The 16,845-nt window shown below is 50.3% G+C and overlaps 1 protein-coding gene across 7 annotated transcripts in view; it reads right to left on the bottom strand.

The window, feature by feature from the left end:
• The window catches only part of LOC122208655 (BTG3 associated nuclear protein), a 112,142-nt gene that overhangs the window by 80,677 nt on the left and 14,620 nt on the right, over positions 1-16,845 (bottom strand). For all 7 annotated transcript variants that reach the window (XM_042919925.1, XM_042919923.1, XM_042919924.1 and 4 more), the window contains exon 2: positions 4,365-4,503. In XM_042919925.1, the coding sequence (XP_042775859.1) occupies positions 4,365-4,434 (70 nt within the window). In that variant the 5' untranslated portion in view covers positions 4,435-4,503. The remainder of the gene's footprint in view (positions 1-4,364; positions 4,504-16,845) is intronic.

Below are 16,845 nucleotides of genomic sequence, written 5' to 3'. Positions count from 1 at the left end.
CAACTTGACCTAACACCAAAACGACAGACTTCCCACTTAGCGCTTGCTCCGTTGAGCTGCCCTGTTGGAACGTCAGCAGGAGAAAACCCAAGTAACACATTTCTCTCCGGCGTCCAAGTCCTGTCTGTTGGCCACCGCACTGGAAAACCAAAACCGCTCTCATACTCCCCTTCCGTAGGCGTTTACTCCTCAAAACCGTCTCAGCCCCGGCGCGCGGGGAGACCGCCTCAGCTCTCCCTGCACTAGCCACCCGCCCTGTCCGCACCTCCCAACTCCCCCTCCCAGCTCCTCCGCACTCTGGGCCGGCCCGGGTGTGCTCCCCACCGCCTTCCGATCGTCCAGCATCCACCGCAAAAACAACAGTAAAGGTGACACAAAATCCCACACCAAAACTGCCACAATCACATCGTCCCTGCAAACGCGCTTCTCTCTACCCCTGCTCCTCGGCCCCAGACCTAGTCAATCTGTAAGCGGGACACACCCACAAACGTAGACAGAATTTTAGATTCGATGTTTGTTTTCCACATGATACGGTGAGGGCTTTTCCATTTTGCCCCAGTATTTCCTCCTCCTCGTCTTGCCAAAGTCACCAACCTTCACTGCCTAGTATATTTCCCCTCCCCCCGTCCTGCGTGGTCACACGTGGACACAAACATGGTGCACAGAGTGGGGGTGCCACGGGCTTACCAACAGATCCGTCTGCATTTTTCCTCTCCACTTAGCAACGGAACGTGGACAACCCTCCTGGTTAGTGGCTTCAATTACTTTTTAAGGGCAATATCAGAAATATTACCAGTGTGTGACGATACACAGGTGCGTGTGTAGAACGCTGTACGTATACATGCACACACCAAGACAAGTTACCACGGCACTTGTGGGAATAAACCACAGCACGCAAACACTTCGGGGTATCATCTGTCCGCCTTTCAAATGCACCCCACGTTCTAGATGGACTCGCCGCGACAGGCATCATCGTCTGCCTTGCTCAGACGGTGCTGTCTGACCACATCCCTGCTCCTCCCCCAAGCATCCCAGAACCACCCACCACCCAGCCATCTCTACTCAGGGAAATCCATCCACCTTCCCTGCAGCCCCGTGCAGATGCCGGAACTCACACCAGCTCATGCTGTGATACCAGCATGGCACGGCGTCTACCCCCCGGGCAGGCGCCTCCCCACCCTTTACCCACAGAGCTATGCACAGATGCGGGCAAAGCGCATCCTGCTGGCATGTGATTCCTCACCTGCTAAGGGACAGCTGGGGCAAGCACGGGGAAAGCCAGGTGCCCTGCCCCCACCTCAAAGCATTGACACTTTGACAGCTTGTACAGACTAAGGTTCCAAATAAGATCTCGATTTTTTTTCAAGTGTCAATGCCTTTAAGCCCATACCTACTAGATGACTCATCTCCAAACTCCAACACTTGGAGACGCTGAATGGTCCTATGGCTCAAACGTGAACCTTTCATGGGTCAAGGCAAGAGCTGTAAACTGATTTCCTAGAGGTAAATTATCCAGAGCTGTACCTTGCAGACCCTTATAGCCAAGGTCAACAATAACAGAGAGCATCTTGCTTACCAAAGGGCTTTGCATCATGCACCGTGGATCCTGCGGAGGGAATGCCTCAGCCACCTCCACAGAAATGGGTGAGAATGGATTCTCATTCAATTAAGTAAAAATAGGAAAAATCCATGCCTACGAGTGTTTGTGGTTAGCAAAACACGGGTTCTCAAAACCCGAGTCTATTTACTCCCACTGGTGGGTGAAAACTGGTAGGTGAATCGTATCAGGACTGGAAGACAGATCCTGGCAACCGTTATCCTAATCCTTTTAATTTGCTGAACAGAAAGCAAGTCCAGTGAGGTTAAGTGACTTGTCCAGGGCCACACAGCTAGTTCCTGTAACTACAGAAGAGTCCGCGCCCCACAGCAGCGTCAAGTACCTCAAGGCTTTAAGCAAAGGGGCAGACGCGTAAAAGGCAGTGCACCCGCGGCAGATGACAGAGGCGAGCATGCCAGGATCCTAGCGGTGACCTTCTATGGACGTGGGGCTGCAAGTTTACTTTCCTTCGTCCTTTGCTACATTTGCACACCTTGCTTGCGCTGCCTTTTAGAATTCTGCTCGCAGTACTTTTGGGTAGAAGAACTCCGTGTTCATTACAGCCGTGACTAACAACTGGAAGGGCAGGCCTAAAGAAGGCTGCGATCTCGGTCCATGCCAGACGGGCATAGTGAGCGCAGCCATGGCCGGGGGCGGGAGGGAGGCGGCAGCGAGGGGACATGAAAAGTAGAGGAACCTAAACGTCTTTGTTTTCATACATGCCAATGAGCAGTTCTTCTGCTAGGATTTACGTCTACTCGCCTACTTGTAAATTTCACAAAGTTCGTATTTTATGGATGAGGGAAAAAAATCATCTCAGTCTTAAGCCCACTCTAGAGGCAAACACGTATATGCAGCATGGTATTTGCTGGGTGTGTGCAAGTCCTTTTGGACCAGAGATTGGAAGCTTTCTGTCTACTAAGGCCTCAGAGAGCCCCGTACACAATGGTCTCAAGAAACAGTAAACTACAGTTGCCAGTTATTTAAGGAACAGAGACAGGATAAAACCAAGCTTAGACATGGTTTCTCTGAGCCTTCTCTGAACTATAATCTACAGAGAAACAATTTATTTAGGAAGGAAACTCTCTGGAACTTTAACAGTTCTAAAAAGGTTTAAAAGTTATGTAATAGGAACATTTTTCTTTGGTAACATTGCAATGTGTGTTTTCTAAAGAAACTGTCATTCACCTACCAAAATATGAAGACATTTTTAAAAGTGTTCTACAGTGATAGTGCTTCTGTTTTTCTTAGCTCAGTGGCATCTAAGGTGTGGTGCTAATGAGGCCAAGGTTCCAAGTTCTAGCTCTAAACAAACAGACTCTCACAGACAAAACTGTGGTCACACAGCCGCACTCACAGACCGTAACTTTGTTCAGTGACCTGCCAGGCTCTTGATCTCGCCAGCCGACAGGTGACAGTGGTTCTTACAAACAAATCAGAAGCAAAATAAGAGGAAAAGCACAGCATCCCTCAAAAGAGGACCTCGGTTTCTTTGTGACTGCTCACGTGATTCTAAAATCATTTATACTACTCTCTCCCTTCCAGAGCAGAGCCAAGTTCCAAATGAAGTTTTTTCAATTAACATATCGAACAGATCACAAAAGATAGACGTCTTCCTACTTCTTATGAGATTTCTGAAAATTCTCTTTTCTGCGGGGGAAAAAAAAAGTCAGCCTTTCAATTCTATTATTCCAAAAAGAATAACCAGGCAACTAAAACACTCAGTGATTGTATCGTATGCACTTCTCATTTCAAACTTTAAAAAAAAAGGGGGGGGGGGGAGGAATTTACTAAGAAATCTTCTAAAACAAATGTGTACACAAAGCTTTTCATAAATGAAATTCCTAAAATGTAGGGTTTCTTTTATACACAGTCTCTCAAGACAAATATTTAAAGTTTCAAAGTAGATGTGTGCTTTTAACATCGTGAAGAAAAATTGCCAGCCTTAAACAAAAATACAGAAAAAAAGTCATTCTCACACACAGTCAATGACAGAATAACTGAATAAAACATTACTGCGAGGGGCGCCTGGGTGGCTCAGTCGTGAAGCGTCTGACTGGCTGAGGCCACGATCTCCTGGTTTGCTTATGAGGTCAAGCCCGTGGCGGGCTCTGTGCTGACAGCTCAGATCCTGGAGCCTGCTCGGGATCCTGTCTCCCTCTCGCTCTGACCACCCCCAACTCTCTCAAAAATAAACGTTAAAGAGAAAAAACCCACTATTGGAAATGTGATTATTAATCGTGCAAATAAACCAGTTGAGTGTTTAAAAAAAATTATTAAAAAAAAAAAGTGAAAACTTTTCCGGGAAATCTGTTAGTGTCGTATCAAAGGTTTGAACATACACAGCAGTTCTACTTCTGGGAACGAACCCTACAAACATATCTGCGAAGATACACAGGCAAGGGTCCTGACTACCAGGGTGTGGTGCAGACAAGGTCGGTGGCGTCTACAGGGAAGAGGCCCATCGGTCGGGGCACACGCGAAGCAGACCTGTGCGCTCCCGCAAAGCATGGTTTCCAAGGCGCACTACAGTCCGGGGGGAAGCCGTGGAACCCCAAGGGTCACAGGACCGCCGTGGGCAGGGGAGGAAGGTGGCTCCCCCCTGGGATGGACGGCCACGGGGCCGACGTTCCGGCTCCCCACGGTTAGCGCGTGCATCGCCTTTGCTCCTGCTTTACTTTTCAAAGGAAAGAAAACTTCTGGAAGTGCTTCTGGACTTCTGAAGGACAGAGAGAATAAGAATGTGAGCTGCCCCACAGCTCCCTACCTGGGTGACCAGGACTCAGGTCTTCCACGGCAATCTGCACCACATCCGCCAGATCCTGTTCTGACATCATCCAGAGCGAGAGGAGGGTGGCCGGCGAGTGGGCAGGAGTCAGACTCGCGCAGGACTGCGTCTCTGCCACCTACACAAGCGAGACAGACAGGGACAGGGAGATCACACGGTGACCCGTGACGTGAGGCTGACCGCCAGCCTCGGGGCTCCCAGATCACATCCGGTGCCGTGCTGTTGGATACAGGCCACTCCTCGCTTCAAACCACCAAAAGGTAGTGCTCTCGGAGAAGCGAGCGGCAGTTCAGAAACCCTGCTCATCCTCACCGCCAGACCGGCCCTGCCCCACAGCCTCCCGCTTCCCGCTTCCTCGGTCCACTCCGCGCCCCAGCCTCCCCTGCTCGGCCTCCCGTGACGGCCTGAGCACTGACCGTGCCGTCCGCCAGCCCGGAGTCTCAGCGGCCCCCGCCCGGCCGGCCCATCCTGCCACACACACCGCACCGCCCGGTACCACGCTGCCCTGCCTCCCGCTTTTACCTGAACGGGCCCTTCTACCCAGGGCTGTCGCTCCCATACTCCGTTTCTGCGGCTCGAGGCACCATTCCGCTAAGCGCCTCTGCTTTGCTTTCCTTTGGCTTCCAGAGCAGACCCAAACCACAGCACCGCCCTGCTACCATGGCCTGGGAGCACCATCGTCCGTTCCCCCAAGCGCCCTCACGGGCAGGGGTTTGAACGGTCATCCCTGAGCCAAAAACCATGTCTGGAACAGTCAGTTACTTTCTTCTTGCTCCTGAAACACTCTGATTAGGCCAAGAGAGACCTTATCTTCCAAAACAAAAATGAGGCCATGTCGTGTCACATATGGTCCATCAACACACGGATCTAAACATACTACGTAAAAATGGGACATCCTGGAGAACTCAGGAATCAACGTCACCGTGACAGTTTATCTTACATGTTTTGTTTTCATTATTTGTGGTAAATGTTTATAAAATAAATCATGTATTGATCTTTCCCCACCTAGACTATGCCCTCAACTCTACAGCTGTGTTCCTTTTGGCACTGAGTGCTCCCAGCCCCCAGTCAACACTCCTGTGGGGCAGGAGGAGTCAAAAAGTTTTCAGATCACCCGCTTTCAGCTACGGGTCTAGCGACAACTCCTGTTAACGAATAAGTTCCAAGAGGCATAAAGTTCTAAATTCTCACATCCTGTGAATGGAGTGGCTCCTCTTCCCCTTCTTCCAGATTTAAATTCTACATAATTTCTTAGAGGAAACAATTATAAAAAGGAGAAACCAATCTCCTGCCTTAAATCTCCCTTTTCTTTTTTCTTTTGGTGAGTGCAGGGGGTAGGGACAGTATGGGGGTGGGGACGGGCAGAGCAGAGAGAGAGAGAGAGAAAGGGAGAGAGAGAATCCCAAGCAGGCTCCAAGCTGAGTGCAGAGCCTGATTCGGGACTTGATCTCACGAGCCACGAGATCATGACCTGAGCAGAAGTCAAGAGTCAGATGCTTCACCAATTGAGCCGCCCAGGCGCCCCTTAAATCTTCCTTTGTGGAGTATGTGCAACATTCCTATGTAAATGCATGATCAAATGTATAACCGGTAAAATTGCAAAGGTGCTTCTATTCCCAGCTGATACACCTGACTCAACAGTGAACAAGGTGTCTATGCACCAAAGGAGAAACTGATGACAAGCGCCAGGGAGGGAAAAAGAGGCCTCAAGGTACTGTGACAGAACCCTTTAAGAGTCCAACTATGAAAAGACAGCAGTGACGAAGATTTTTCATCTTTCCCTGTCCCGCCATAAAAACACATGAGCAAGTAGGATAGCAAAACCAAAATCCAGGCCCATGTCTATAACAAGATTCAGTGATGAGGTATGCCTAATGAACCCCAAAATACCAGCAAGTGGGGACAAATCACTGACAGCTACAGGATCGCCATGGTGGGAGCAGGTACAAAGCAGGAAGCAGAGAGAAGCAATGGGACAGGGTGACAACAGCAGCTGAAACCAGGCGGTGAGCACAGTCCAATGGCGGAAGCCACAAAGGGCTTTGCGGGAGCATCTAGAAGGCCTAGACAGTCTGGGCCCCATGAACTCTCAAGGCTAATTACCCAAAGCTCCCTTCTAGGCTAAATACCCTAGAGAGAAACAACTGGAAATAGAATACCAAATGTACAGGACAGAGAAAATAGAGACTGAGAGAAATGGAAGTCTGGTTGAAGATGAGAAAGGTGTACCCGGCTGGCTAAATCAGTGGTATGTGCTCTGAGTAGTGAGTTCGAGCCCCATGTTGGGTACAGAGCTAACTTAAAAAAAAAGAAAGTGGGAGAAAAAAAACAGAGCCAGGAGAGCTCAGAAAATGAGTTACTGCGTCTTTTAAAACTTTCTAACATCAATAGAATGTAGAGCCTAGAACACGGAAATTAGAGATAACTATTCTAAATCCTGCCTCCCTTCTAAATATCCAGGCAAATTAATTCCACATGAAAATGAACAACAGAAAATACTGAAGTCCAATCTCATGCAAAGATTATAGGTTTTAAAGGAGACTAAAGGAGCACTTTGGTGGCTCGGTCAGTTAAGCGTCCAACTTCAGCTCAGGTCATGATCTCACGGTTCGTGGGTTCAGGCCCCGCGACAGGCTCCGTGCTGACAGCTCGGAGCCTGGAACCTGCTTCGGATTCTGTGTCTCCCTCTCTCTCTGCCCCTCTCCCACTCACACTCTGTGTGTCTCTCTCAAAAATAAACATTAAAAAAAATTTTTTAATAAAAAAATAGAAAAAGAGACTAAGGAGGAAAATAATAGCACTACAGACCATGAAAGCGTGCGTAAAGCCATGTCCTTGAAAGAGATGAAACCCAACCCTAGTATCCCAAAACAAGCTGAACTACACAGAGGGAGCGGGTTATCGTTAGCCGTTAAGCCAGCATTACAGATGTGCAGAAGTGAGGGGACAGGACGCAGGAGGGAAGTGAGAAGGCGCCCAGGAGCACATAAACACGGTAAACTGTGCCTTAAGAAAAATGAAATGAGAAAAAGGGGGCAAATTGGAAGAATGAGAACGAAATGAAGGAAGAGTTCAAGAATGAGGAGCACAGATGACGGGCAGAGAAGGCCCCGTGGACGTGGAGAGCAAGGCTCTAATGACGAAAACCAAAGCAAAGTCCAAGGAAACAGAGCACTCAAAAGTGTAAATCAAGAAAACTCTTCAGAAGGGGGAAAGTTTAAAACTACTTATGAAAAAGACACACCACAAACCTCGGTGCGGGAGCGGGGGGACAAATCAATCCCAAGACACATGCTAATAAAAATTAAAAAAAAAAATTCCTTTACACATCCAGGCAAAAAGAACAGGTGACTTAAAATGGGCAAAAACGGATGATTAAATACAACAGAAAGAAGTAGATTAACATGTCTAAGATACTCGAAGAAAGAAATGTGAGCCAAGAATTTTATATCCAGACAGAATGACTTTCAAGTGTGAAGGCAGCAAACATTTATCACCCTCTAGCTCTCAGAGAAGGGCGTTCCCATCAACCCTTCCTGAAAAAGCTGCTAGAAAACAAAGCTCAGAAAACTCAAGTCACTTGAGGAGACAACACGCACACTGGTTGGGGGTGAGCACTGTGCATTTACAAGCAGAACTAAGACTAAGTGAAGAAGAAAGGAGAGAGTACCGTCCACAATGGCTACACGCTCTGTGACACACATACAACTGTTCACAATGGGGAAAAACATTGGGAGAACATACACAGAAAAAGGCCGACGATCTCCCACGACCACGTTGAGTGGGAGCACTGGCGTTCCCTTCTGAGAACGTTCGTGTGCGGGTGAGTACTTCTGGGACAGTCCAGGTCGATCATTCTTCACGTCCTTGAGAATCAGCACAAGCAGACCTGTGCCAAGATCTACGTACCCAAAAACCCAAAACAAAACAGCACAACCAAGGCGTGGTTCTAGAGGCAAAAGGGTGGACGCGGCCTACACGTACACCAACAGGGAGTTAAAACAGGGCCCACGAGGCCACACGACGGGACGCCAAGTGGCTGTGTGAAGGAGCCAGGCAGGTGTCTCCCAGAATCCACGCCCAAGATACAGAGTTATATGAATATAAGCGGGGCAGAAGGTGTATAGCATGCTTTTTTTTTTAAAAGAAATATGCTGAATACGCACAGACTATTTGCACAGACGATTCCTGGGACATAAGAGGGAGAGAAAACTATTTTTCCCTTTTCACTCTCTTATAATATTTGCATTTTTATCCTGCGCATGTGTCACCTTCTCAGAAATAAAACTGGTCAGCTAAACACATGGGCGTAAACTGCTGGGGAAATCCTCAATTTCAGCGTCCACCCCAGAGCGCGCTGCCTGGGCACCGGAGCGCGTGTCCCTCCCTGGGAGCGGGGGTCGCACGCACGGCAACCGCTCCGAGGAGGCGCCACGGCGAACCCGGTGGACCCAGGAGGGCCCGTCAGGCCTGATGCGGGGTAGAGAACAGATGTCTGCTGACTCCGTGTCCTCCAAAGATGACCCCTAAGTACAGACTCACTGGCAGCCAATCTGAAGATCAGGGCTACTCGGGCCATAAACTTGGTCGTCTTCTGTCCAAATTAAGAGCCCAAGCAAAGATTATTAAAGGGTACAGTGAGCTGTTTCCTGAAGGCAGTGGTCCTCGGGGACAAAATACCACCCAATCAACCTTTGACCTGGTGGATTTAAAATGTTTTGGGGTCACAGATTGCTTTCAAAATGTAAAACAAAACAAAACAAAACAAAACAAAACAAAACAAAAAACTGTAGACCGTTTTCCAGGAAAAAAGCACGACAGACAAAATTCTGCCAAGTTTCAGAGCTTCACAAACACCAGGAAGGGCTGCCTATCTCAGCCGCCCTTCTCCCCTGCTCAGTGGAGGAACCCGAATTTACTGGGCCACGCGGCCGCCAGACCGCTCCCCCCCGCCCCAGCCGCTCCTGCAGCCTAGTGACCAGGCCTGGCCGAGGGGGTGTACGTGCAGACGCGGGGGCAGCTGCCACGACACCTCGTTGAGGACACCTGGCGTGTGGCCACAGCCATCCTGTTTTCCTGCTGCTGGACCACAGGGATGAGGACGGGACAGAAGGAACCAGAACGGCGGAGCAAAGGACAAGACGGACGCTGCCACATGTCCCTGGACTGCCGGCCTCAGACTTCCTTATCAGAAAGGAAAATAACCAACCACCTGCTCTGAAACAGCGTATTCTGGGATCTGTAATGCGCAGCCAGGCTTGACCTAAGTGTTGCGCACCGAAGCCGTTCGCGACGGCCCTGGGCTCAGAGGCTCCAGGTTAAACTAGCTGTCTCATAGAGGGCTAACGGAAAGTTTTCAAACGCCCAGTTCAAGCTTTTTCCTGGCCTCTAACAGTTCCGCGAGCAGCTGAGGAAAATACTCCAAACTCTCCATAAAATCCCGCATCCCAACGTCTTCCAAATGAGGACACCACACGTTATCCAAGTTGTTTACTCAAAATGGTTCTGTTGCCAGGACAGAGTCACTTAAAATTCTGCTAACAGGGAAGGTTTGAACAGAAAACACTAGGGCAAGAAGCCCAAGAAAACTGGAACAGAGCGATACACGCGGTTGCCATTTTGGCAAATTAAATTTACCATTTCTCAGAAGTCCTGGAGACAGTCCAGTCTTCACATAATAGAGCAGCTGGACTGAGATGAATGTACAACAACGTCTCTGATGGCAACGACTAGTCAGAACCTTAGCAAGCCCGTGAAGACGGCGTCTTCCCTGGGGCACAGGAAGGAGAACCCGCCGACCACGATCAGCGACCTAAGCGCCTGAACTTCGGGGAACGAGAAAAGAAGTGGCGGCAGGCCGTCCGTCCCGTCAACCGCCGCACTTGTTAACGGGAATGACGCTGCTTCAATCGCACGGACCAAAACGGGAAGATCCCCAGAACACAACACCAACGGAAAGGAACGTAAGAGGAAAATCGCCCGACAGCATGTATACGATCCCAGTTCGGCTTTCCAACAAGTGCGCGCGCGTGTGTGTGTGTGCGCGCGTGTGTGGTCACATGTCTGTGTGTGTAATGCACACGAGAGGCCTGCAGTGATCACGGTGGACCTGCTGGTACCCGTGAGGGAGGGAAGGTGTAGATGACACGGGCTCCCTTCATCCTCTGTCCTTCCCGAGGGCGGAGCCTTCTGTAGGCACCTTATGACGATCACCGTGAAATGCTTTCTCTACAACAGAACAGTACGTGGCCAAGGCCCACGGCATCGAATGCCGACAAACACGAGGGAGCCGCCTCAGCCTGCAGGGAAGCGGCATCGGGGACGGTCCCCGCCATCCTTTCTCCTCTCCCTTCCAAGTCCCGGCCCCTCCTCGCCTGGGCTCGGCGGGCCACCTCGCCACCTCCCCCAGGGCTTCCCTGTGGCTCCGTGGGCACCCCCCCCCCCACTCCTGCCCCCACACACGCCGTGCCCTCCTCACAGCCCCTCAACGACAGCTCTGGGCTCACTCCCAGAGCTACTCCCCCACCCCCCCATCTCCGGTGCTCTGCTCCCCTCCAGAGCACAGCCCCCCAAGTTGCTGCCAGACTTGCTGTCTTCATCCCCTCTAGAGCCCAGACCAGCGGTCCCCCCCCCCCCCCCCCGGCAGCCAACCGCCCAGTTGGGTCCCGTGCTCCTCGCCCGCAGCACCTGCACGGGCTCTGTCCCGCCTCCTCCACGCGCCTCCTGGCCTCCCCTTCCCTCTGTGGAGGTCGGCGTCAGAGGGAATGCCCGGCTGGGGGCAAGGCCTTTCTCAGTCCTTCTGGAACACCATCTGCGTGCTGATGGCGCAGGCTCACCCTTCAGCTCAGACCTCTCAGGCGAACTCCAGACCCACGAAGCAAACAGCCTCCCGACACCATCCCTGGGAGTCCAGTCTCGATTTCGACGTGCCCAAACCGCACTAGACCCCCAACCCCACAACCGCCCTGCTCCTCCCAGACCTTCCCTGTCAAAACCTCCAGTCCTCGGTTCTTGTCCCTCTTAGAGCCACTCTGCGGGCAAGTGTCTGGCTTCCTGCGCGCTGGCCTCGTCACCTCACATCTGGATTTGTGTGCTGGCCTCTGCGTGGGTCTCCCCGCTCCGTCTTTGCCCCGTAACTGTTCCCAATACCTAGTGAAAAAGCTACTTGGACCGCGTGAGAACACATGTCAAACTATGCCCCTTACCTGTTCAAAGCCCACCAAAGCCTTCCTGCCAACTCAAGTGCTTGCTGGAGTGCCAGCCAGCACCCTCCGGGGCCCGTCAGGCTCTCCCCACTGCTGCTTACGGGTCCCTGTCCAAGGTGGCCTCCCCACTCAGCAGGCGCCCGTTCAGCTCAGGGCCCCGGCACTCCAACACCTGCCCGCCCCTACCCAACGCCATCTTCCCAGAGACACTGAATTACACCCACTCAAGACCCACCCCCAGCACCCGCCTCCCTGCTCCCCTCTCCTGCTTCCGTGCAAAGCACTGATGGTCCACCTCACTACGTGTGCTAAATACTTACTTCGTCTAACACCTGTCTCCCCTACTGGAAGATGAGCCCCACTGGGGCAGGAAGTTCCATCACTCTGCCCCCTGCCTAGCAGAGGCTGCACACTGGAACGCTACGAGCCCACTGTGGGGTTACGTGCCAACGCACAGCTGGGAAGGTCAGCATTTCCACTAAAAAACCACTGAGTAAGCTCTTCAAAGTACTGCCTTTGTGTCTTGATTTCACTAAGGACTCAGTAGGAAGAGCCTGCAATTATCGATCTTGTGGTCATGAGTTCAAGCCCCACGGTGCGTGTACAGATTGCTAAAACAAGAAATAAACTTCAAAAAATAAAAGAAAATCAAAAAGGACTAGACCACAATGGAGTCACGAGTCTGTTTAGTTTACGACGGCCAACTTCATACGAATGGCGCGCTCAGTCGTTAACAATGAAAGTATGACGAGCCGCTCGTCACTTGTCAACGGCAGACACGAGCAGCCGTTCCATCAGCTGAAATACAGAACTGCACATTTATTTTTAATTTTGCTAACTTTTAAATATTTCGGATCCCCATAAAATAAAACCACAAGGCCATTAAAACAGGCGTAAGAGACAAACTACTGTATTTGAGCGCACACACAACTTTGCTTTAGCAGTAACAGCTAAAAAATAAAATGCTACAGGCGATCGGCTCTCGTTACGTGAAAAAACACAGCAAGAAAAAACCACCAAATAAAGCCTCCCTGTGTTGACACAAGGACCTTCCCAGTCACTGCGGGAACAACACGTGAGTTGTCTCACTAGGGATGTCACACGTACGGGATTTATTTTCTCATCAATTGTTTTAGGGCAGAAATTGTTCACAGGGCCGTTTCCGACATTAACCCTCGAGCGAAGCCTTGATGCCGAGTGTGATTTGGACGAAGTTGTTTCCGCACAGCCTCCCCGGGCAGCGACCTGACTCCGGCTACTGCAATTACTTACCAGCCATCAGAAGCACGCAGAGGGGCCAGGCTGAAGAGACACAGCCGGCGGAGGCCCCTACCTTGCAGGCCCTTGAGGTCTAGGGACGAGGACACGAACTGAGGGTTGGGAGCGTCCCGGGACAAATACGTGACAGTCTCAGGACGCCATGACACGACACAGACGCTTGGGACCAGACAGCAGTGCCGGGGAGGACCGCTGCCGCCCCAGCCCGCGGCCCGCCGAGCCGCCACCTGTCACCCCGCATGGCTCCTGGTGGAGGCTTCGAACGCACGCGAGCAGGAATGTCAAGCCCACCGCGCCATAAAAACCACAACAGGGATTTCCATCCCCACGTAAGGACGTGGCCAAGCAGCACTCGAGGCGAAATCTCCAGAAACAGGGAAACCTCCGGGAAACTGAAATCATTCCATTTAGTCAAATCCTTTTGGATGGAAGTAGTACGGTAATAAAATAATTAAAAGCTGGTCTGCGGCAAGCAAAAAAAAAATCCGTATTTATTAAGCTGAGATATGTGGAAAAAACTCTGCTCGCTTCCTTTTTTCCTCCGAAATCCGTGTAGGCAAAGGACGAACTGGGGAGGAAAGGGACACAGTTCCATAAAAGGTCAGGGGCCAGATAAACAAGGACACTGGGAAGCAGGAAATCCTTCTTCCCAAGGTTTTCACTTCTTGGGAAGAGCCAGCCCACTGCCCCTCGTGTCAGACAGCCCCCGAAATGTGTTTACATTTAAAATTAGACAAAGAAGGCCAATTAAGCCTCAGGTAGCAGATCCTTCCCCTTAAGGTTGATAGGTTTGGCTAAATGTGCCACTTCCACTCTTCCTTTCCGAAAACCACAGACCTCAAACGTCCACCACGACACACGAAGGAGACGTGGCTGGATTCCAGCCGCCCCCACGGCCCCCACGGCCCTAGTTCACACACGCACGGCACCCAGGACCCCCTTTACCGCCTTAGAGTTAGTGAGGCCCCCAAACAGTTAATGCTTGTATGGGTGTATCTATCAGTAGTTACCATATTTGAAATTAGAACAGAAAATCTTTGAATATTTCTTTATTCGTTTGGAAATTGTAAAAACCAACACATTCCATGTTAACATACACGATAGTTTCCCAAACAGCAGCAGCAGCAAAATCTTAGCAGGAAGAGGGCCACAGTGTGGCATATTCACAAATCTGTCTAATGCAGACTTACTGGGAAGCAGCTGGATCCCCCCACGCACATCAGCTCCCAATCTGCTGCACCAGAATGAACCATCCTGGTTGACATACGTGAAGAAAATTCACCCTCACGCAGAGTGCTGCGGGGGCAGTATTGTACCAGCCTTTTCCGGCACCTGTGGATAGTCTTTCTTAATCCAACGGCAAAACTCAAGTGGTGTTTTATTTTTCTAAAGTCATGTTGCATTGAAACCCTATGAGTGAACATTTTACTTTAGTGTTTCAAAATTCATTGGTCTGGGGGCGCCTGGGGGGCTCAGTCGGTTAAGTGTCCGACTTTGGCTCAGGGCATGACCTCACGGTCTGTGGGTTCGAGCCCCGCATCGGGCTCTGTGCTGACAGCTTGGAGCCTGGAACCTGCTTCGGATTCTGGGTCTCCCTCACTCTCTGCCCCTCCCCTGCTCACACTCTGTCTCTCTCTCAAAAATTAAGCATTAAAAATTTTTTAAAACAAAAAATAAAGTTTCATTTAAAATAAAATAAAATAAAATAAAATAAAATAAAATAAAATAAAATAAAAATAAAATCCATTGGTCTGTCTTGCACTTTCTTTTTTAAATTTTTTTTTTTTTTTAACATTTATTTATTTTTGAGACAGAGAGAGACAGAGCATGAACGGGGGAGGGGCAGAGAGAGAGGGAGACACAGAATCCAAAGCAGGCTCCAGGCTCCGAGCTGTCAGCACAGAGCCCGACACGGGGCTCGAACTCACGGACCGCGAGATCGTGACCTGAGCTGAAGTCAGACGCTTAACCGACTGCACCACCCAGGCGCCCCTGTCTTGCACTTTCAATGGATTACTTTTACCCAAGTGCAACTTTGTAACATCACGCACGGAACATTCCAGGTGTAGTTCATCATGTATTACCAAAAGCATCACATTCACTAACACTGATATCAGAAATACCTTTAAGTACTGAGAAGCTATCAGGATCTCGATGACAGATACACACTTCCCAAAATTCCAATTCCACTTGAAAACGCAAATTTTCTCACCAGTAATGGTGCCACAGTGGCTTTCCTTGCAGCAACAGGCTAACTTAATTCATTCAGTAAAGGGGCGCCGGGGTGGCTCAGTGGGTTAAGCGTCCAACTTCGGCTCAGGTCATGATCTCGAAGCTTGTGGGTTCGAGCCCCACATTGGGCTCTGTGCTGACAGCTCAGAGCCTGGAGCCCGAAGTCTGCGTCGGATTCTGTGTCTCCCTCTCTCTCTGCCCCTCCCCTGCTCACGCTCTGTCTCTCTCTCTCTCAAAAAATAAACAAACGTTAAAAAAAGATTTTTAAAAAAATTCATTAAGAAATACCCTCGGGGCACCTGGGCGGCTTAGTCATGAGCATCTGACTTCAGCTCAGGTCATGATCTTGCGGTTCATGAGTTTGAGCCCCGCGTTGGGATCCTCTGTCCCCCCGCCCTCCCCACCCTCTCTCTCTCTCACATTGAAAAAAAAATGCCCAGTTTGTCAGCTGTTCTTTTACATGGTCCATGAGAAAACACAGCTAGTTGAGCTAGTAACACAAGTGCAGAAGGGGTGTGTCCAAGGCAGGGCTCCGAATCCAAAACACCGCAGAAGAACTTTCCATAACCTTCCTGTGTTGTCATACTGAGAATGAAACAGAGGGGTACTCGAGGGCTGAGACTTAATAAAATGAATTTGACTGCTTCCTCAGGGACATTCTTAGGTGAAAATGGCTGTTTTTAATTGCATGGCAGTGAAGAAAACAAGGACCCAACTGCGGCCGGGGGCTTGGCCTGTGTCGGGCCCAGGCAGCGGCCGCTTTGCCACATCAACCCTGCACCATCGGTGCAAGTGTCAACCCACAAAAAAGACAAATGACCTCTTAGGATCATTATGAAAACCATTTTGGCCTCACAGAGCCCCTGGCAAGGTCTCAAGTCACCCATGTGGCTCCTTGGACCACACTTTGACAAACAGTGCTTTCAGATATCATAGCTCCAGAAAGAAAGCAGAAGAACCATGTATGACCTAAAGTGAACTTCAGATGTCTGCTATAAAATAAAAACCACGAGTGCAATTACAAGCAACTTTCACCTGATTTACCAACTGCCAACGATAAACGGGAAAACACTGCAGAAGCCTGTATGTGTCTTGCCATAAAAATTTTGGTGCTTACATTACTGCATCCATATTTTACTTCTTCCTTGGTAGCTATAAATTGTTCACACTGTCAAGGATTTACCCCGACAACACACAATTCTACCTGTGCCCAAGATGCGGGAGTGTGAGAACGTACGACAGATTGCAGGCCTGAGAGCCGTCGCCTCGTTTCTTAGTCCTGGGACGAACTTTAGCGAGTGTCTGCGAACTCTTGTACGCGGCAGCAAGTGATCTCGCACTCATTCTCTGATCCTTCAAAAAATAATCACTAGGCACTGTGCTAAACAGCCACTCCAAGAGAAGAGAGCAGTAACTACACGTGACAAAGGGGCTCCCCCTGGATCTCCCGCTTAGCTAGCGCTAAGAACAGGCCCAGGCAGGGGTGCACCGATGAGGCAGCTCCCCCAGCCCCAGTGGAGACCTGAGGGAGTCGGCAGAGGCAGGAACGAAAGGGATACAGGGACAGGTCTACTGGCCGGAACCCCTGAAAAGTCCACAGCATAAAACTAGGAGAGGCCTGCTCTCGATTAACCAAGACAAAGAGACCTGCCAGATGCAGCGAGGTCTTGGGGGAGGCAGGGGGTCATTAGCCATAAACAAATTTCAGGGGAGATTTAAATATGGGCAGTATCGGGGTACCTGGG

This window comes from Panthera leo, chromosome E2 (genome assembly GCF_018350215.1).
Source record: "Panthera leo isolate Ple1 chromosome E2, P.leo_Ple1_pat1.1, whole genome shotgun sequence".
Lineage (NCBI taxonomy): Eukaryota > Metazoa > Chordata > Mammalia > Carnivora > Felidae > Panthera > Panthera leo.
This window is presented reverse-complemented; position numbering and strand designations above follow the sequence as displayed.